General features: G+C 39.4%; 2 protein-coding genes across 2 annotated transcripts in view; both read left to right on the top strand.

The window, feature by feature from the left end:
- Positions 1 to 22,153, top strand: part of LOC125885000 (uncharacterized) — a 385,446-nt gene extending 363,293 nt beyond the window's left edge. Inside the window, exon 2 of the mRNA XM_049570353.1 lies at positions 22,077 to 22,153. The gene's annotated coding sequence lies outside the window, so the exon portion shown is untranslated. The remainder of the gene's footprint in view (positions 1 to 22,076) is intronic.
- Positions 3,598 to 23,494, top strand: part of col5a2b (collagen, type V, alpha 2b) — a 43,782-nt gene continuing 23,885 nt past the window's right edge. The window contains exon 1 of the mRNA XM_049570283.1: positions 3,598 to 3,846. Within this exon, the coding sequence (XP_049426240.1) occupies positions 3,753 to 3,846 (94 nt within the window). The 5' untranslated portion in view covers positions 3,598 to 3,752. The remainder of the gene's footprint in view (positions 3,847 to 23,494) is intronic.

Here is a 23,494-nt window from a genome sequence, read left to right on the forward strand (position 1 = left end):
AATTTCAATCGGTTGCTATAGCACCCCCCTTTGGCCAATTGATAGTGCTTCATTCGCATCCTCCCATGACCCTCTACCTCTGTGTCAAATTTCACATGGATTGACCAAGTCAGTGAGGAGAAGAAAGATGCAAGCCAAGCTGCAGACCACTGTTTGAGACCAACAAACAACAAAACTGGCTGTTTTTTTAGGGAGTCATGACTGTGTTTTCAACTTGAGGTTGACCCCATTGGCGTCAGATAGCCTACCAACACACTGAGGCAGGCAGGGAGGTAGATGGGTCAAACTGACTTTGACCTAATGGACTTTCACCCACGACACTGACATTCGTGTCTTGTGTGAAACCAAAATCTAGTTATTTTAATAACAGCATAGTGTGCTGGTATGTGTAGCATACACAGCAAGTGACGTCGCGTGACATTACTTAAGTAGCTGACACATTTACTTTAAGTCATACCATGATGTTTTTCTCTAAACCTAACAATGTGCTTTTGTTGCCTACACTGAAGGAAGTGAACCTAAAAACAAAGGTTTTACCTACATTGTAAGGTTATTTTGAGAAGAGACTGTATGTATTTGAGCAGAAACTGTACATTTCCTGTGAAAATGGAAGTTTATTATGAAAAGACACAATGCATGTTACAAGTATAAATTGTTACACCACCCCCGAGAGTCCAAACCTGACGCTGGAGGGGTACCCATAGTGTCATAGTTTGACATATAGGGCCACTGACCAAATGTCATTAATTGACAAGTTGGACGTGTTGTTTCAGTGGCCAATTAGCGACAAAACATGGCTGCCGAGATAGAGCCATGAAAAGTGCTTGCTTTTTACAGGCATTGCTGCATTTTCAGCTGGGATTGTGGCTAAACATAACCACACATTTACCACAGCACTGCAGAAATGTAAAGAAGTGTAAAATTTCACCATATCTGCTACATAATAACATGCAAATATAATAAAAAAAACTAAATGACAATAAATAATATAAAAAGTTAAAGTGCAAAGTCTGGGGCGCCCGGTGGATCAGTGGGCAGAGCAGACACCCCATGCAAAAGCAGGGCTGATATTGCAATTGCAATATGATTCTTTTTTTATGCTGATATCGGGGGTGTGATACTTTTTGCATCATTATTCTAATTTTTTCAAAAAAAATCAAGGATCATACCGAACAAAGATTTTTTTTAAGGGCGTAGAATATGATTTGCAGGGCCGGGACATTCTTGTAGCACAACACTTAATTGGTATAGGTATTTTTACACACATTTTACCTTTTACAAATACAATATTCCATATTGCAACATTGATGAAATTCTGATCGATCGTTCAGCCCTAATCAGAAGGCTATGTTTCCTAACCACCACTTTATCACACTGTACAGAACTGTAGCTCTCATCTGAGGGAGGGACTGTCTTCCCATCTGCTTTGGTTTCTGTCTCCAGTGGCTTTCTGGCTCTTTAATGGGAAACCAGTCTGTTCTTTAAGCACCTTAAACATTTCCTGACACAAGCTGTTGCAGCAGAGGAACCAAGTGTAATCCACCAGATCCACTGACAGAAATGCAACTTCAGGTGATACCTTGATTCGAGAGAAAATCGCTCTTTAAAAACACAGTATTGTGTGTACAAGATGACTACAAAGTCATGATATTTGTTTTTTTCACTACCTCTGGGACAACACCTCAGGGACCGCCAGTCTGCTTGACGCTCCGACTTGGCAGAGCTTTGCCCTGGAAAACACATCAGATGAACATAACATGCACATTGTAAACTACTCAAGCTGGAGTGCACAGATTTAGGTCAGCAGGAATTTCAGGTAGATGGCAAAACAAACTAAAAAAAAGTTATTTTTGTTTTGTCTGAACGTTGCCTTATTTTAACACATTGTGTCAGGTACAATTGATACAGTAAAAATACCAAAAATGCATTTATATTGGAGTTCATTCAGCTTTGGTTCTGCGCCAAAATGTGTAACTAAACATCACCATCATACTTCACATTCTAACTTTTTTTTCTCTGAGACATGGTTAAATGACAAATCTTAATCAAAAACCTTATTCAGGAGGTTATGGGTTCTGTATACAATACAGCGAGCTTTAATATGGCAGCAAACGACTATTTGCTATATAAAGACATAGTGGAATAGTGGCGCCCTGAGCAGAGAATGAAGTCACACGACCTCTGTGATATCCTACAAATTTGCCCCTCCAATGATGTTACACACTGAACGTAAAGTAACTTCTAACTAAGTAAGTAGTGAACTAACTTAAGTTCACAGAGGTTTGAACACTGGCCTCCTGGAGTGAAGTCCTGAGTGGTCCCAAATACATGGGTTATAGCTACGTGAATTACTGACTCATGATTACATAGGATAGACAAATTTCGGCGCAGTATTGTTTAAAGGAAAACATACTAACAGTGCATGAGAACAGCCTTAGCTCTGTCAGCACTGTTGCTGTTTCTTTTAGCTCTGTCTATTGAGTTAGCACTGTTAGCTACTAGCCGCTGGCTCAGCTACCTCCATGAGAACCATAACAACTTAGGTTATACCCTCTAAATTTCACAGAGAGCCCCTTTAAGATTGCATTAGTTTTATTTTTTGGCTACTTATGGGCAGTGCAGCAAGTTTATTACCATATACAGTTGTTTGTGAACATGTTAGCAAACAATTAGCATCAATTTAGGGTCATATGTATGTTTATTGTCATCTTTTTATTGCCTTTATTATATGTAGCCTATTTTCTATCTATTTAGAATTAATTGTGTTTTGCTTTAGTTTGGTCTGCAGTGTTTGGCTTCTCTTGCAGTTCTCTGAGTATCTTAGTTTTTGCTTTGTTTGTCAAAGCACTTCACAGCTTACACTCTGCTTTTAAAGGAACTATAAAGTTATTATTATGACCTGAAAAATGTCATTCCAATATTCATTTTTCTTTCAGCTGTGTTTTTGGTCTGCACCAACTCTTGAGTGAAATATCTGGCAACATGTGGCAGCTACCAGATGTGTGTTGTTGGTAAGTTGGTGCTGTGCTGTGGGTTTATTAGAGATTTGTCACCAAAACAACTCCTGGGAGGAGGATGAAATTGTCTTTTCCAGCAGCAGCAATAGAGGACTGGAATTAAAGATAATAATCTCTTTTAAATCTTGACAATTTCTCAATCCTTTTATATCCATAAATTGCTGATATTAAAACTTGAATCATCAGAACTTGAAACATTTGGTGGTTTAAGTCAGGCAGAGATTATTCTTGAACCACAAAGCAGGTGAAAGGTGAAAGGTCATGCAGTAAACTGCAGCCTACATTTGAAATTTGTTGCTTTTTTAAACTCTGAAAATGCCCTGGAAAAAAAAAAGACAAGCTCAACTTGAGCTTCCAAAAGCAATTTTTTTCCAACATCATCATCATCCAGCCCATCTTCTTTCATCATGTACAAATTTCATACAGCCTTTAATTAGCTGCATCTTTCACGGCAACTTGAGAGCCAAAGGAGGAGGCTGGCCTCGAAATAAAGCAAGAAAAACTGATGAGAGAGGAGGAGGAGGAGGAGAGTGAGAGAAGGGAGGGGGGTAAAGAGGGAGCTTGTTTCAGTTTGCAGTAATCGCTCATCCAGGAGCCTGTTCCACTCAGGGATATTTGGATTTTTCAGTCTGGATGCTGTAGCTCGGGGCTGGACTCTCTCTTTCTCTCTCCCTGACTTCCTCGTGCATCTAGCAGCGGCTGTGTGTGAGGACGCTGCATGTCTAGCACGCAGACATGGGCCCCTTGTTATGTTCTAGGATTACTGTGTGCCTGGTTGTCACCTTGGCTCAGGTGATCGCTGTGACCTGCCAAGAAGATACCAAGAAAGGTGAGTGACAGATGTGACCGCTCCTTCTGGCTTGTGATTGGTTTTCTGTGTTCAGGCCTGGTATGTGTCAGTTTCTGACAGGTTTATGGAGAAAATGGAACTCAAAAAGATCATTTTGCTGGAATAAATGTGCAAATATATAAACTTCAAGTTCATAAAATCACTCCAGAAAAGTCACTTCTGGTCTAACGCACCTATTTTTAATGCTACAAATGCTGAATATGAATATTTTTTCATGTTTCCTCCTGATTTCCTGTGTCCCAATGATTCATGACTGTGCAACCAAGCCCTGTGAAAACATTTACCTCTGTATTTCCTAAGTGACAGTTGTGTTTGTCTTTCTCATTATGCCCTTGGTTTATGATTTTATCTTTTCTTCAAAGTTTAGGAAGTTGTTTGTTTCCTGCAGATTTTTGTGTTTAACTTTCTGCCTTCCAGCGGACCATACTGGCCTTGCAGTTAGGAAACTAAAGGTTAAAATCACACCTACAACCTGCACCAGAAAGTCTTATTATACCTTAATGAGACACCATTTTCCTGTTTGAGAAGCCACTAAGTGATGATTAAGAGAGAGTTTCACGACACGAAATAGCTGGTGAAAGCTGCAAACCTTTCAGGAATTAATAAGAGATGGGGAAAGTGATAGTTTTCTTGGAAGAAAAATGACCTGATATTGAGGCTATATTGGCCTCACATTGCTGAGACAAAAATCTCCAAATCCAGATCTTAAAGATAGAGATGTGGCAAAAAAAAATAAATCTAAAATAAAATGTCCCAGTGGATGTGATCCTGGGTCAAAAATATCTCCCCCCTCTATAGGCTGCAGTGCTGGGCTATTTCAGTGCGAGGTCGACGCTGAATGATGGGGTTTCGAGTGCCACGGCTATAATGATGTGGCCTTGCAGATGGGATGGACAAAAGCAGGCCACTAATTTTGGTCAGACCTCGGGCCAGAGGCAGACAAGGCACACCCAGAGTGAGAGGATGCTGGATGTGAAATATGCCTCACTTGCTTCCATCCTCCACTGGAGCTGAAGAAAGATAAATAAAGACTTTAACTTAGCCTATATATACAGATATATATAGATGTCCACCTACAGCTGAGTTTATTCCTTAAGGTCATGACATGTGCAGTAGATATATCTGAGCCTGAATCTGTGGCCTGGCTGATTGTTTCCCCCTATTGCTAGTCTTAATGCTAAGCTAAGCTAACCAGCTGGTGGATTCACATTTCCCATATAGACATGACAGCAGTATCATTCTTTATATCTAGCTCTCAAAAGAGAATAAAGTTGTCTCTTAAAATTATTCCTTTAATATCAGTTCATTAGCTGTATAGTATTAGTCAAAAATGGGCCTTTTTGGCATGTTACCCCTCAAAATGGAGCGATCAGTACATGTCACTAGTTTATCGAAGCCAATTTCTGCCAGTGTGATGAAAAACAAAAAGATCCTCTAAGTCATTACAACAAAAACCCTTTCTCAAAATAATGATTTGATATCTCAAAAAATGAGATACATTCTTAAAATAATAAAAAACTTTTCAAAATATCCCAAATCAATAACTAAGCATCTTTAAATAATTACTTAATATCCCAAAATAATGACCTATCTCAAAATAATGACTAAGCATCTTTGAGTAATGACTTAGTATCTTGAAATAATGACTTAATATCTCAAAATAATGACCTAGCATCATTAAGTAATTACTTTATATCTCAAAATAATGAGCATTTCTTGAAAAATGACTTGGTACCTTAAGATAATGAGTTTAAAAAAAAAGCATTTTTAAGTAAAGACTTAATATAACCTAATATGACAAAATAATGACTTAGTATCTCAAAATTATAAGTCTCTTAAGAAATGACTTAGTATCTTAAAACAATTACTAAGCATCTTTAAGTAATGAGTTAGTATCACAAAATTATTGTGATACTACATTATTTTCAAACATCTTAAAAATATTGTCTTCTCTTGAAATAATGACTTAGTTTTAAAATGATGACATAATATCTTAATAACTGACTTAGTATCTCAAAATAATGACTCAGTATCTCAAAATAATGACTCAGTATCATCAAAATGATGACTAAATATCTCAACATAATGACTAAGCATCTAGAAAATAATGACTTGCTTAAAGTAATGAGTTGATATCTCAAAATAATGACTAAGCATCTTTAAAATAATGACTTAGTATATCAAAACAGTGACATAGTACAAGATACTAAGTCATTATTTTGATGTAAATAGACTAATGTTTGAGAAAATTTCTTGTTATTTTGAGAAACTTTCTTAATATAATGACTTACAGGACCTTGTTTCCTTTTGTAATCATACTGCTGAAAATGGTCCTCCATATGTGTATATTTGTCCTGAGGAAGTAAAAGTATCCATCAATCCACAAGAAAAAAATTAGATTAGAGGAAAGCCTGAGAAATAAGCATCACTTTTTGTAGAAAAAATACATTTTTTTGCTTTTCTGTCCTAAGAATCATCTCATAACCACTTGTGGGGATTCCAAGACCCAAGACGTAACATGGTTGGCACAAATGCATTAACTACAGTCAAGCCTTAACTGTTTGCCCTACCATAACCCTGCTGCTATTAGAGCATTGTTACTGTTTCACCTTCAAGAGCTCAGAAATTAAGAGTACTACAAATGTCGTTTTATGCTGAATTCAGATGTTGTGCTTGTGTCAGATCCAGGTACTGTATGTCAGCTGTTGCTGTTGTTGTGAGGAAACAGTTGAACAGTTTGAGATTTATGATGCTGGCAGTAGGCTTGTTAAGACATCGCCTGGCCATTTAACATTTTACTGTGTTGTTCTTGGCTCAGAGCATGTGAATGTGTGTGTTTGTTTGAGTGGGAAAAACGTAGAGAGGCTCGACTTTAAATGGGAGGAACCAACATCAACATCCTTTAGTTCATTTGTATCTCCCTCCATGAATCTCTTCTCACATTTTAACACCCAGTATTGAATTAAATGGGCTATTAATTAGAGAATAACTGCAGTAATTCCACCAAGGGGTAGTCAGGTGGCGCCTCAGCCACTCGAACATAATTGCTACCCCACAACCCCAACCCCACCCCTCGCATTAACTTAAGTAGTTTAATTTGAAAGATTAAGACAAGCGGAGGTGAAAGGATCAAGTATTTTACAAGAAAATAAAACATACCTCTAATTTTAGCTCACCACCCCCAGCTTGGGAACCACACGCCTAAGGTGCACTTTATGTGGGCTGAACATTGTTTAATAATAAACCTAAGCTGAGGAGGTGAAGGCGTCTGCAAACCACAAGGTCAGAGAGCTGCACAGACAGTTTCCACTTTAAAGAAGCCCACAGTTAGTCATGATAATTGCTCTCATGCTGTAATGCGAACAATTATCCCATTCAAATGGCATAGAAAGTACGTTTTTTGATCATAGGAGTGTCCAGGTTTGAACATTTCTGAGCATTCTGCAAAGCTCTAGTACAAAAACACAATTCTATCTGCAAAAGTCAATGAAATGAAGACCGTTTTCCTCCAAATATCCAAAGCAAGCTCTCTAAAACTTTCTCCTTGCAGTCTCATAAATGCTGCAGCCTGCGTCCTGCTCCTCAGGGTGCAGCAGGTTCTCGTAGAAGGAGGGTTCTCCGGGTGTGGCACTTCTGTGCTCTCCCAAATAAAGGCAAGCCACAAGTTCTACCCTAGCTGAACGTATAATACAGCCACTGTGGTTTCCCCTGAAATAACTGCAGCTTTTGAAAACCAGCCTCTCTCGCGGGGAGAGGCTCCACCACATAATTAGTACTTAGGACATCACTAAACTGGCTGGATTCAAATATGCACACGGAGCTTGTAGCAGGTGGCCGTATTTTTTTTCCCTCTTCTTCTTTACTTTTGTACTGTTCTTTCTTTATTTTAGGACAATAGAGGGTTCAGGATTGTGATTTTTGACCAGCAGGGTACATAGTGCAACAAAAGCCATTCCTACTGACACTGATTTTTTTTTTTTTGAATTTAGCTTTACTTGCCATTAAAACTTATGTCTCTCTGTCATGTTAACACAAGTTGAGAAAATGTCACTTTTTATAATAAAGTTCTTTTTTTTATTGTTTTATTTCCCTTTTTTATAGAAAAGTCTTAAAATAATTCACTTATCAGTTCAAAAAATCAGTTGAAACTGTTGGTATTTACTGAGCATCAAAGTCTTATTTTTCTTGAAAAACGCCCACGTTTTTCTTTTTTTCATTATATAATTGCATTCATATGAATAAACAAAACAAATGATAGGATTCCACAGACACATTTTACTTCTTACCTCTTCATTAAATGTCATGTAGATGGATGCTGTGATGTGCGTACATGAAACTATAGGTCTCGTCTTGTTTAATGTTCACAGTCAGAGACATTGCTGGTGGGAAGATGATTACATACTTGCATACAGACACATTTATAGGCACATATCCAGCCAGGAGCTGTCAGCTTCAACCACAGTCTAGTCACTGACTGCCTTGCTCAAGTGCAGCTCACTGGCAATTTGCCTGAATGTCTCAGAGGGATATAGCAAGGGTGTAGAAAGGGTTGTATAAAAAGATAAGGCCCCTCTTACCCCTTAAAGGTGCAAAATGGTTTAGTTCGCTCCAGCCAGAGTTGAGCAAGTGACTGCTTATGCTGTTGGAGCACAAATGCACACTGTCATGTCTTTCCCTAACAACTTTAAGGAAACCAGGGCTCCAAAAACTAAAAGAAATAAAGAAACCAGGTGAGAGTGGACTCAAATAGACAACTCTGGAGACAGTTCTGGTAAAACAACACAGTCTTTGCTGGTCTAAAGGTAGGTTTGGTACGCAGAAGTACTATCAGAGGCTGTTTACACATACATGGTGATTTTGATAAACGGAGACATCTTCCTTCATTTGTGCCCTTCGTTTACACGCAAACGGAGATTTCTCCTCTGAAAACGAGTCTTTCTAAAAACTCTGGCCAGAGTGGAGATTTTGGAAAACTCCGGTTGCGCATTTGCATGTAAACTGAGATAAATGGAGAGAAATGGAGTTATAGGCAGCTGACGTCACAGTATGTGCTGGAACTTGGGTAAGTGTAAATGAAGATCTTTTTGAAAATGGAGACGGTGAAATGTCCGTTTATGAAAATAGCCGGCCACGTGTAAACGGCCTCTTAATACTCCGGTGAGGGGAAGGATAACGAGACACAGGTGAGGCTAATTAGGGCGGGACAGACAATCAGACACAGGTGAAGTCATCAAAAGGGAGGGAAAACACACTGGGACAGGAAGTGAAGATGATCTGAAATGAGAGGAGATGTGAGTATCAAGATAAGACAGGAAACAACATGAAAAAAATATAACTAAATAATAAATAAATAAATAAATAATAAAAACATAACCTAAGAAACTTGGTGACAATGTATAGGGCCTAGAATTTAGGGCTACATTATTGTACAGGCTACATGTGTCTCAGTTTGGACAGCAGGTCTCACTTGAATACCAGTACTTGGTCAGTGACTTCCGGCGTCAGACACTGATGAAAAAAGCCATTCTTTCACATCAGCATGATTCGCAGCTGGCCGCTATTATTGTTTAATTGTGCCCAGCGGCATCAGCGGGAAATGTGGCGGGACAACAATGTAAGTTAAGGCAGCAACAGTCAGAGTAGGGCAGGTGGGAGGGGTGCTCGATGGGTCCAATCACCACCAACTTTCACCCAGGAGGCTGGTGTTTACTTCTTGTAATATCATAAAGCCAAACCCTGTTCTTTTTAAGTAAACCCAATCACATGTGTTTGTTGTTGAAGAAAAAAAAACCTGTCAGTTCACGCTGCATTTATTTTGAAAGAGACTGTATGCGAATAGTACATTTCTTGTGAAAATGGAAATGAATTTTGAAAATAGACAATGCATTGACAAGCAGAAACTGACATGGCGTCCCAGAACGCCACCAACCAACACACCCAGGGTGCCTTGCACATTGTATCTCAACGTGGAAGGTCCACGACCAAATGTTGATATGTGACAAGGTCGGAGTGAGAATACGTTGCGAGCACCAACTCCGGGTTCCAAAAAAAAAAAAAAGACAGAAAGAAAGGAAAGGAAAAGATAGCAACCTGACTTTGTAGAAATAAAAATCCAAAGGTGTGTTTGAGAGACAAAGATCAAGAGAGAACGCTTATGCACTGGGCCCAGGTGGTGTTACATTGCTGCATGGGCCACATGTCTCAGTTTGGAGCCACAGCCATACAAATGAAAAGGAACTATATGAAAATCTCATGTCCTGGTGTTAAAAATGGCAATGCACAATATTATCCCAAATCATCAACATCTGCTTAAACCTCTTAAAATGTCACTAAAAGTTGTTGGAATCACTTTAAATTACATTTTCTACAGAAACAGATATTCTGATAGCGTCACAGACACATCCTACTTTATGTGAAAATCTTTAGTGAAAAACAAACAATCCTTAAAAGCCCCAGGCCCTCTGCACAAAGCACCTCAAGTTAAGTTAGGATCTTCCTTTAAGTCTGAGTACAGGTTTCCTTTCGATAAAATCAGTTGGACAAAACATCCTCAAGTCTTCTTATGGTTTCCTTAAAATGTTTACTTAATGATTTAAGCCTTGGTCTTGTACTTAAGGAATTGCTTAAAGTTAGTTAAACTGTTAACCTTAGTAACCAAAATTAGGACAAAAGCATAAAGTACCTCTGACTCCACCTTAACTGCAACATGGCTGCGTTTATGGAGATAAATGAGAAAAAAAATCATCCTGCATCCTGAGTGTGTTCTGCAACCAGGAGAACCCAATGGACATGCTTAATAAGGAGCAAATTATTTTGTACTTTCAATTTGACCAGAAGTCAATTTATAATTGTGACCATCTGGTTTTGGGTCCCTCAGCTTTCCATAGCTGCTCTCTTCCATTCTTTTTACAATTAGTGATTGCTCTGCCATTTTATGCAATGCAATCTTTCCAGTCAGTTATTGGCAAAGTATTTCATTTAAGCCTTAATTAAGGCTTAAAGTGGTTTGCGCAACCAGCCCCTGGCTTTTCAACTACTTTAATGGCATCATATCTTTAGACAAGAAATATATTTTGTGGGTTTTTTGAGGTTGGTGCAGATGCAGCCTGTTTTTTTTGTCTCTTTTATTGTTGGTTGTCCAGCATTTTCTTTGGGTGCTGCTGGACACGTTATCTAGGAGTTTCCCTGATAATAGAAGTTCATCACAATCAACTTTATTATGCGTTTTTTTTTATTTTTTTTATCATAATCCACAATGAAACTGTATATTGTCCTACCCCTAAAGACCAATAAGCTGTAAATCCTTCCCTCATGCCAGGTTTTTATCAGACATTCACTTCACAGCTAGAATGTTTCAAATATGTAAAACAAAACCTCTTTATAAAGTTTTTGGTGCACATAAGAAATTGAAATGTGTTTTTCAGACTGCTGCACATGGCTGTAACCTTAAATTATATTATTTCTTGGAAAACCTGAAAGAAATTCAATGTTACATCCATTTCTATAAAGTTGAGTGACTTGCAAGAGACTGATAAAAAAAGAAGTGCTTGAGATACCATGACTGTTTCAGCCCCTAGTATGGGTCAGGCTCCAAAAAGAAATGGATACTACAGCTCCCATAATGTACATACCCACATCTTTTAAGCACCATATCCCCAGTTTAACACTGGTTTTCCATTGAATATATGTTGTCTGAGCCCTATAGATGATATGACCCTGATGACTTTGCTCAGATTATTTTTATCCTGCAGAGTCACATTATAAAACAGTTTTATTCACAGGCTGAGTACACCATGACTATAATCTGACTCTGCTGGGTATAATCTGTGGAATTTCCCTTATGGATCATAATTATTAGGCTTTATGTTGTACAGTAATAGAGTTTATAGGCCTCCGGTGTTCTTTCTTTTCTCTGCCTGCAGCATAAAGGATTCAATTCATACAAAGGTAGACAGTACAGTTACATTGTTGTATTTAGGTAGATTTTTCTGTTTAATTTTATTATATTAAATCAAGCAACACTGTAAAAATATATCCTTCTGCTGTGGTGTTTTATTTTCACTTATGTCCTCCACACAGAGAAAATGTTTCATGGACTACTTTAAAGAGGTGTAAATACACCTCCAGATGCTCACTGTTGCTCTGCTTGACTCAGACAGCTGCACAGAAAATGGAAAGGTCTACTCCAACAATCACATCTGGAGCCCAGAGTCATGTCGAGTCTGTCTATGTGACAAGGGGACTATAGTGTGTGAGGACGAGGTGTGTGAGGAGCTCAGTAACTGCCACACAGCTGTGACTCCAGAGGGCGAGTGTTGCCCCGTGTGCTCGACTGCAGCACCGACTCATGGTACAGACACTAAAGCAGGTAAATGGAAATGACTGCTTCACACAGGGCACACTGGTCATACTTAACACCTTCAGCTCCTTTTCTGTTGGTGGCAGATCATTATGGGGGTTTTACAATCATAATTCAACAACTCTGACAGTGAGAGTTTCAGATGTAAACTACATGGATGTATGTAGTTGCCAAAATACAGATGAGGATAAAAGTAGTTAAAGGGTAACCTTGGCATTTTTCAACCTGGACCCTGTTTTCTCATATTATTGTGTCTAAGTAACTAATGGGAACAACAGTATTTGAAATTGATCCTGTATTGAAAAGGAAGGCTGAAGCCAGCAGTGGAGAAACAGACTGCAATGTTATCCTTAGGGGCAACTGAGCAATGTACATCTGCTAAAAGTGTTTGTTTTTGCCACTGACAGGCTCAGATTATTATTCAAGTGTTATTTAAGTGTCTGACACTTGATGACGCTCTGAGACGCCGTGTCAAGTCCTGCCTGTTACATAGGTACATTGTCTTCTTTCAAAATACACTTCGGTACAACACTGCAAGTTGCCGTTTTTTTTCCCTTCAACAACAAAAGCACGTGGTTGTATTTAGGGTAAAATAACAGGGTTTGGCTTTTCAATGATACGGGAAGCAAACACCAGCCTCTCAGCTGAAAGTCGCTGATTCTTCGACCCATGTTGTTGTCCTGCCACATTTACCCCTGACGCCACTGGGGGCCGTTTAACAATAACAGCGACGAGCATGTATCATGCCGATGTGAAAGGATGGCATTTTTTGTCAGTGTCTAATGCCGGAAGTCACTGATCAAGCGTCGTATTTCAACAACTTTGGTGTCAGACCACATTGCTTAAAATAATAATCTGAGTGCTCTTTCTCCATCAGTTTCAAAAACTGTTGTTCCCATTAGCCACTCAGACATAAACATTTGAAAATAGGGGCTAGGTTGAAAAATACCAAACTTACCCTTTCATACCTGAAGGGACATATCATATCTCAGTGTGTGGATTAATTTTTTAATAAAAGAAATCAAAGGGTGAAATATTTTATTTCTAGTGACTGTCCAGTTGCTTCATGTTACTCTGAGCTGCAGTGATGGAATAAAAGTGGAAACGCATCAACACTGTAAGGAATCCTCTTGGGAATTAACTTAAGTTAAAATGCAATTATGCTCAAATGCAGCTAAAATCTCCATTATGCATTAAATATCATAAATTATCCCCCTTGATGTTAGATGCTCTTTTTTAAAACAAAATTGGGCACACCCAAAGCCTAGAAAACCCCAATCTATCACTGCTCTTTATTACACTGAACAAAAATGTAATTGCAACACCTTATTTATGCCTCCATTTTTCACGTTTAGATTAAAGATTATGCAAGAAAGAACAACACTTATTTCTCTCAAATTTTGGTCAGAAATTTGTTTTATATCCATGTTAGTGAGCACTTCTCCTTGTCCAAGATAATCCAGCCACCTGACAGGTGTGTGATATCAAGATGCTGATTAAACAGCATCGTTAGTACACAGGTGCCTGTGGATATTCCCATTCATCCAGGTCATAGTTATCTCAAGGCAATTGAATCGAACGCAACTGGACTTGGTTTTGTACACAGTACACAGGTGTGTTTTTGGCAGGTCACAGTAAAAGGCCACTCTAAAATGTGCAGTTCGACACACAACATGATACCACAGATCTTTAACTTAAACCTGTAAAAAATAGGAGCAAAAAAAAAAGTGCTGCATTAAAATTTGTGTTCAGTGTATTTGTCACTTTATTGTAAACTATTTTGTCCCTGTCAGGATCCTGTAGGAATGAAGTCTCAGTTTTCCAGTGCTCAGTGTTCAGGCTGTTGGTGCAGTGTTGATGCTGCAGTCATTTCATCTTTTCTGTGTTGAAGCATTGGCAGAGACATTAAGTCAAGCCGTGTTAAATATGTTTATACATATTTATACTAATTGTTTATACATGGTTGAAATTAAGTAGGAACAAAGACCAACTGCTGTAAGGGTATTGGGACGCACCCTATAACTTAGGTGAGGTTTACATAGGGCTGGCGGTATAGTCTAAAATCAATATCACGGTATTATTTTGGGGGGATGCGGTGACGGTATGATATCGCGCTATCGTCTTCTCTCTTTCATTTTTTTTTACACCTTAAATAAAACAATTTAAAAAGCCATAAAAGTCTAGGATGGAAACTATTTATCATCAGAAGTAAAATGGTTGCTAATCCATCTTTTATTGTGTATAAAACATTATATAACCCAGGCCACCTTCTCCCGCGGGCCTGGGTTTGGTGCGGTCCACCACCTCCATCACATAGTGAGGGAGATGCATGAGGCAGGCCGGCCGCCGCCCGCCCGCCACCTGGACACCCTTCTCCCGCGGGCCTGGGTTTGGGGCGGTCGGCCAGGCCACCTCCATCACGTAGCGAGGGGGGTGCATGAGGCAGGCATGCCGACCGGCCAACCACCGGGCCCAGTTCTGCCACCGTAGCCAGAGTACTGCGGTATGAAGGTAACCACAAAAGCAGTACCGTGGCTCATGTTTACTGGTAAGTTACTGTCACCGCAAATACCGCCCTAGGTTTACACCTAATTTCAACCTAATTAGCCACAATAAGTGAAAACCCCAGAGAGTTCACATGCACAACGAGACATCTAGATGTTGATGAGAGTTTCAACATAGAGTAAGTGTTCCTCTGGAGGGTAAAATAATGTAGTTTAAAGAAACAGGTCACCCCCAAATCAAAAACCCATATTTTCCCTCTTACCTGTGGTGCTATTCATTAGTCTAGATTGTTTTGGTGTGAGTTGCTGAGTGATAACGGCTGTAGAGAGGTCTGCCTTCTCAACCCGGTCTCACTTCAGTCATTAAATTCCAATGCTTGGTCAGTGACTTCTGGCGTCATATACTGACAAAAAGAAGCCATGCTTTCACATTGACATTGTGGTTGGTTGCTGTTATTTTTTTAACGGTGGCATCAGGAGGAAATGTGGCGGCACAACAATGAAAGTTAGGGTGGGTGGAAGGGGTGCTGCCTAAGGTAACGGTAAGGTAAACGGTAACGCAGGTGTCCTAAGGAGGCTGGTGCTCACTGCCCATATGATTTTAAAGCCAAACTCAGTTCTTTTTCCTAAACTCAACTGCATGCTTTTATTATCTAAACCCACCTACGTGCTTGTGTTGGCAAAAAACAATCACGGGTGTTGTTGAAGGAAAAAAACATAAATTTGCGGTGTTGTACCCACGTAGTGCATTTATTGTGTGCAAGACTGTGTGCAAATGGTAAATTTCCTGTGAAAACAGAAGTGTATTTTGAAAACAGACCTTGCATGTAGCAGGCAGAACATGGCACGACGTCCCAGAACATCAACAACCAACACACCCAGGGTACCTTGCATGTTGTATTTTGACGTAGAAAGTCCATGACCAAACGTTGATATGTGACGAGGTTGGAGCAAGAACGTGTTGTTCTTCTCTCAAACATAATGAAACTAGATAGCACTCGGCTTTTGGTCCTCAAAGTGCCAAAGGGGACAAAAACATAGCACTGCAGGTAGGAGGAAAAATATGTAATTTAGATTTTTGGGGTGGACTGTCCCTACAAATGAAAAACGTGACTCTTAAGCTTTGTCGATTGAGGTTTACTTGTCCTAGAAAGATCTTTCCTACTTTCAGAGATTTCTGCCTTCGGGTTTGTTAAACCTAACATTGTGTCTTTTAACAGGAAGCACAGCTGTAGCTGGAAACAGTGGGTGTTGAGGCCAAGGTGACACTGGTCTTCTGTGGTATAAGTGTTAGTGTTGCAGCTCGCCTTCACTGCAGGCTCCACAATTCAAACTGAGGAAACCAAGTTTTACCCTTATAGTGTTTACAGGGATTTTTGAGCAATTATAGGCCCACAAGGGTCATGATTGTTTTCTCTGGGTTTAAACTTCTGGTGGAGTGTGAATTAGCTTCACTGGAGCAGGAGTTTACACCAAGCTTAAATAGACCGGCTATTATTGTGACTAGACACTCTGTGTTATATTGAGAGAAGAGGAAAGGATAGTAGATCTGTGTGTGTTTTTGCAAAACTTTTAAACATTGTAGGGACTGGCCAGAGATTCAAAAACAGGGAAACTTTGGAAATTTTCTACCATGACTGTATTTCCCCATGTTTTGAATTGGTCCAGTATGTCCCAAGTACTGCAGCTAGCCATGGCAAACAGGCTTCAGTGTGCAGGGCAGTTACGCACCGTCAATTAACGTCCACTAAACTGCCTGTTTTTTAAGGGACAGGCTCAGATTGTGAGTTTTAAGTCTTAATACGAGTAGGTCTGGAGGAGAAGCAGGAAGGAGGAAGAGCAGGAAGGAGGGGATTGAGTTCAGGTGTGAGCCCTTTAGTGTGCTACTTCCAGCAGAACCCTGGGCTCTACTGGCATCAATATTTTGTCTGAGTGACAGTGTGAGCTCCTTTGGTCTTAATACTTTTAGGTTTGAAGTATGTTGATGCTTGAGTTAATGAACGTTAAGTCACAATGATTTTACATCTTACTATGACAAAAACTGTATGTGTATGTGTGTGTGTGTGTGTGTGTGTGTGTGTGTCTGTTCCACGTTTTTCTAATCACTGACTTGGTCAATCCATGTAAAATTTGGCACAGTGGTAGAGGGTCATGGGAGGATGCGAATGAAGCAATATTACATCATCATCATCAACTCTCTGTGTTCTTCTCCCATACGAGTGTAAAAGCACTCGTTTGTTACGTTTAATGCTTTTAAACTTTTAATCTATGTAAAGGAACTTTACATGTGTAATAATAGACTTACTTTCTGTCCAGAGTGACGTTCAGCAGTTACGAGCCATCATGTGTTTTTAGAATCCATCGAGGAGAGAAGTAATCCATCAGGGAAATACTTCAGAAACATTATAAAGTGATAGTTGTATGTTTTATCCACTTATTTCTCAAATACCTAAATAATTATTTACTGTTTTGGAAGCGGCGCTTGTTAGACAGTGGCAGCCATGTTGATTCTGTCGTCCAATCACAAATTGTGTTATTAGATGGTGAAATGCGTGTAAACAGCTGAACCAATGACCGTTGCGAAAGCCGATCCCCAGAGAGTAAATAATGACCAAGATAGTTATCTGTAGATTACCGAACTAATGACTGATGTGTTTATCTAAAACCTGCGATCCGACCCGCATGTTATTTTTTCCACCCAGATCCGAACCCGGGAAAAAATGCTTTTTTAAAAACCACCCGCAAATCAGCTGTTTTTGCGGGTACCCATCGGGTACCCATGGGTACCCAACCCAGTGCAGGACTCTGGTATGCTGTACATAATCACAGAAACTGTCAGTGTGTCATTCTGTCAGTCAGTCATTCTGTCTGTCCCACGTTTTTCTACTCACTGACGTGGTCAGTCTATGTGAAACTGCACATAGGCATTAAGGATTGGCATAGGTAGAAGGTGACAAAGCTACCAGTGGGTATGGACTAGTTGTTTTAATTCTTGATAGTTCCTAGGTAGCCATTTTTTGCTTCCTTTGTATTAGATTACATGTATGATGATAATAATGGTACACATTTTCTGCCTCGATACATCCAGCACTGATTAGTGCCAGACTCCCCTGCAATATCACCTGTCTACTGGTGCAGTAAATCATAACTGAAGTCTCATGTTTAACCAGAAAACAGCCCGACATAGCCATCACCAAACAAGCCAGACTCCATTTCAATAAACAGTCATTTTAGCATGTATAGAACCAGCAGGTTTTCACATCTAACTTGGTGAATTAAGAGTTAATTTCAACCAAAGCGGCATTGGTGATTGTTGGAATGGTAGGAGGACAAACCAAGACATTTTTTGTGAGTTTTATTTTGTTTCTGTCAACTTTGAATGAAGTGTGTTTTATGATGACAAAATTGGTGTTTATTTAAATGGAGTTTGGTGGATTTGGTGATGGTGATTCTGGGACCATCTGTGGTTAAACAAAAAGGATCTTACTCTTTAACAAAAAGGTATATCTCTGTAGGGATCCTTTCCATAATGACGTCAGAAAATTAAAATAACAATCTAACCCAGTCAGTGGTAAAAACACATGCGTTTAGTGGATGTAAATTGACAGTGCTCAATTGTCCCCAAGGATTACATTGCAGTCTGTTTCGTGGCTAACAGCTGTAGTGGTCTTGTTCAACACTGGACCAATTTCAAAAACTGTTGTTCTCAGTAGTTACACAAAAACATGGGAAAATGTGGTCCAGGTTGGAAAATACCATACTTACCCTTTAAAGTAACTGTAACAATATTCCATGACAGGTAGTTAGCTGGGTCAGAACATCACATTTTTTATGTTCTAGAAGGTTAGATACAATAAGTAGCACAATATAGCTGAGGAAAATTGCACACATACATTTTGCTGTCAGTCTCATGATTGAAAACCCCATAGTGATGCACAGACATCATCTTTACTGCCAACTGAAAGGGAATCAATCATGCTACTGATTACTGTTCTGTCTCATGAAGATACCTGCACAGAAAATGGAAAGATGTACTCCCACAATCAGATATGGAGCCCAGAGCCGTGTCGGATCTGTATTTGCGACACGGGGACTGTGGTGTGTGAGGAAGTGGTGTGCGAAGAGCTAAATCATTGCCAAACAACTGAGGCCCCAGGGGGCGAGTGTTGCCCTGTGTGCATGGACAATGAAACTGGTAATAAATATTTAAGAACCATTACAAACCTGAGCAGATTTAAATGTGGGTCTGTATATTCCATAAATATCCACATTGTATTTATATTGTATTTTGTGGATTTTTATGTGGTTGAAAAATAGAGACATTTATATTTTCTGGAATGATTACTGTAGAAGAGGTGATCATTTTTACTGTGAAATAAAGATGATGAATTCCAGGTACATCTCTTTTGGTATGAATGTTTTCACCTCTTTTGAATCCCTCTCTATCATTTGTCATAGTTTTTCTTGTTTGTCAAAAACCAACAGTGCCCAAAAGTCCATCCATTTCTTCATCATTTTTGTGTTTTTTTAATTTTTATGCGTTTATTTTCTTTTTGACTCTTACATTCCTTTGAATCTCTACTGTGGTGCTGGTTTAATAAGACTGACATGAGTATTTCCAATATTTTGCCGATATATTAAGCTGTTCTCACTGAAATCAAGTAATGAATACCCACTGTTAATAGACAAATTATTTAGCTGTAGGGCATTCTCACTCCCAGATCGTCTAATACCAGGCTTCAGATATAGACAAACCAAAGCGCCCTTTAGCGTCTATATGAGACGCACCAGGCTATGTTATTATTAGATGCCCTACATGGCCCTACGCATCAAACTACAATGCTTAATGGTACCTAAAGCATCATAGTTTGATGTGTAGGACCACTGACCAAGGGTCTGTATTTGACGAAATGGGAGTGTGTTGATGTTTGTTACTATTGCTTTCAGTGTTGGGAACTCTTGAAATGTAATCATTTACAGATCACTGGTTACCCTGTTAAAAATGTAATAAGCAATGGAACTATTTTAATGTATTCATCAAAGTAATGCAACTTTTTACATATGATTATTTTTCTAAGAAATGATTCATCATTTTTCTTTTACATATAAGCTTACTCAAAAGAATATATTTGGATGTAACCCCTTTGTAATCACCAACATTTTGATTAGTAACTGTAATTTAATTATATATTTTTTCTCAGTAACTGATTTGTTACATTAATTTTGTAATTCTATTACATGTAACATGTAAATTAGAGCTTATGACTTGACAGTTTAGTCATTAGTATGCTCAATTATCACCATTTGTTATTTACAGATGCTAATAAAAATAATATCTACGATAAAAAGCATAGCATAAAGATCATGCTAAAATCACCTCAGTGGTTTTGAGAAGCTAAACTAGCTTAGTGATGCATATAAGGTCAAGAAGTTTAGGTGTGCATTGCATGTAAGCTTATAAACTCTCAATGTATCATTCACTAAAGCTGGGTTAAGTCATGCTTCAACTTAGCATTGGGTTTTTCCAGAACAGGAACAGTTGAGAAAACCGAGACTGAAAACCTATAACTAGCATGCATGATGATGTACACCAACTAGCTGACAAACATCAACCCCGGGTACTGATGTCAGTTGCTGTTTTTATTTCACAAAGATTCCTGCACAGAGGACGACAGAGTCTACTTCAGCAATCAGATATGGAACCCCGAGCCATGTCAAATCTGTATATGTGATATGGGGATGGTGTTTTGTGAAGACGTGGTGTGTGAGGATGTAGGTGACTGCGAGACCAAAGAGACCCCAGAGGGCGAGTGCTGCCCTGTGTGTTTGGCTGCGGCAACACGGCCTGACACAGACACTGGTAAACTGGAATGTCACCTGCACATCTGTCTGTTCTGCAGATGAATCCTGGTTATGTTCCTGCAGTTTGTGTTGACTTCACGCAACTTCAGCAGTTGGATAATGTTCCCATCTGTGTCAGGACTGCTGCTGCTCTTTGTCTCCAAGCCTGAAGCCCTCCTCTTCAGGCTCCAGCCTGTGCACACAACCTCGAAATGTTCTTTTTAATTCTACATTATTGTGTTTGGAGTTTCCCTTTGATTGTACTGTCACTTTGCAAAAGGAATACATTGACTTTTTGCCAGATAAGATCACTTCTCAACCTACCTTTGTGCGGCAAAATGCTGGTGACAATCTACTGCTACACAAGAGGAAGTTGTGCAAGTAGCTTATTTACCAAATAAGGTGTATTCCTCTGGGAAATTACTGCCTCCCTTGCCATGATCCATGCCATGTTGTTGATTGCGCTTTGTATGCACTTTTGATGATGATAGTTGCCGCATTTATTAGTCTTTTTGCTTATTGTGAGTTGCTTTCTATCTAAGCACCAATTAAAGTGTAAAGTACAGTACAGGCCAAAAGTTTGGACACACCTTCTCATTCAATGTGTTTTCTTTATTTTCATGACTATTTACATTGTAGATTCTCACTGAAGGCATCAAAACTATGAATGAACACATGTGGAGTTATGTACTTAACAAAAAAAGGTGAAATAACTGAAAACATGTTTTATATTCTAGTTTCTTCAAAATAGCCACCCTTTGCTCTGATTACTGCTTTGCACACTCTTGGCATTCTCTCCATGAGCTTCAAGAGGTAGTCACCTGAAATGGTTTCCACTTCACAGGTGTGCCTTATCAGGGTTAATTAGTGGAATTTCTTGCTTTATCAATGGGGTTGGGACCATCAGTTGTGTTGTGCAGAAGTCAGGTTAATACACAGCCGACAGCCCTATTGGACAACTGTTAAAATTCATATTATGGCAAGAACCAATCAGCTAACTAAAGAAAAACAAGTGGCCATCATTACTTTAAGAAATGAAGGTCAGTCAGTCTGGAAAATTGCAAAAACTTTAAATGTGTCCCCAAGTGGAGTCGCAAAAACCATCAAGCGCTACAACGAAACTGGCACACATGAGGACCGACCCAGGAAAGGAAGACCAAGAGTCACCTCTGCTTCTGAGGATAAGTTCATCCGAGTCACCAGCCTCAGAAATCGCAAGTTAACAGCAACTCAGATCAGAGACCAGATGAATGCCACACAGAGTTCTAGCAGCAGACCCATCTCTAGAACAACTGTTAAGAGGAGACTGCGCGAATCAGGCCTTCATGGTCAAATAGCTGCCAGGAAACCACTGCTAAGGAGAGGCAACAAGCAGAAGAGATTTGTTTGGGCCAAGAAACACAAGGAATGGACATTAGACCAGTGGAAATCTGTGCTTTGGTCTGATGAGTCCAAATTTGAGATCTTTGGTTCCAACCGCCGTGCCTTTGTGAGACGCAGAAAAGGTGAACGGATGGATTCCACATGCCTGGTTCCCACTGTGAAGCATGGAGGAGGAGGTGTGATGGTGTGGGGGTGTTTTGCTGGTGACACTGTTGGGGATTTATTCAAAATTGAAGGCACACTGAACCAGCATGGCTACCACAGCATCCTGCAGTGACATGCCATCCCATCCGGTTTGCGTTTAGTTGGACGATCATTTATTTTTCAACAGGACAATGACCCCAAACACACCTCCAGGCTGTGTAAGGGCTATTTGACCAAGAAGGAGAGTGATGGAGTGCTGAGGCAGATGACCTGGCCTCCACAGTCACCGGACCTGAACCCAGTCGAGATGGTTTGGGGTGAGCTGGACCGCAGAGTGAAGGCAAAGGGGCCAACAAGTGCTAAACACCTCTGGGAACTCCTTCAAGACTGTTGGAAAACCATTTCAGGTGACTACCTCTTGAAGCTCATGGAGAGAATGCCAAGAGTGTGCAAAGCAGTAATCAGAGCAAAGGGTGGCTATTTTGAAGAAACTAGAATATAAAACATGTTTTCAGTTATTTCACCTTTTTTTGTTAAGTACATAACTCCACATGTGTTCATTCATAGTTTTGATGCCTTCAGTGAGAATCTACAATGTAAATAGTCATGAAAATAAAGAAAACGCATTGAATGAGAAGGTGTGTCCAAACTTTTGGCCTGTACTATATTTAAATGATTTTTTTTTTTTAAAGATGCAGTTTTTAAAGCCCCTATGAGTAGAATTTTACAATTTGTGACTTTGCAGACTCCTTGACACCCCTAGGGACAATAAGATGAGTAGGCTGTGCCAGGATTGTCTCAGTTTTCTTTAAGCAAAAACTTGTGCAGAATAATTTGGAGGATGCTTAAATAACAAATAAATCTACACATAGGGGCTTTGACAACAGGATTTTAGGGTAATTGTTAATGTGAAAATCAAGCATGTTAGAGTCAGAATTTAAGATTTGGTCTATGAAGAAAAAGTTTGACAGTTTGGCATATATGCTTACACACTTTTTTCCCAAGAATTAGATGAGAAAATAAATGCCACTCCAATGTCGTTATGCTAAATGTAGTGGGTCGCTTAGTTTAGCTTAGCTCAGCTTAGCTTAGTTTAGTTTAGTATTAAGATTGGAAGCAGGTGGAGACAGCTAGCCTGGCTCTAGCCAAAGATAACAAAATCTGCCTACCAGCACCTCTAAAGCTCAAGCTAACTGGCCTCCCTGGTAAGGCATGGCAATTTTTTTTATATAGCACATTTCGGCAACAAGGAAATTCAAACTGCTTTGCAAAAAACGCTTAAAGCTTTGAGACAACAGACATAGGCTATTACAAAAGGACATTAAGATAAAATTGAATACATCAATAATGAGCAATTTTATGACAATAGAAAATGAAAACGAGCTAAAATGTACTA

This window comes from Epinephelus fuscoguttatus, linkage group LG24 (genome assembly GCF_011397635.1).
Source record: "Epinephelus fuscoguttatus linkage group LG24, E.fuscoguttatus.final_Chr_v1".
In the NCBI taxonomy this organism is placed as follows: Eukaryota; Metazoa; Chordata; class Actinopteri; order Perciformes; family Serranidae; genus Epinephelus; species Epinephelus fuscoguttatus.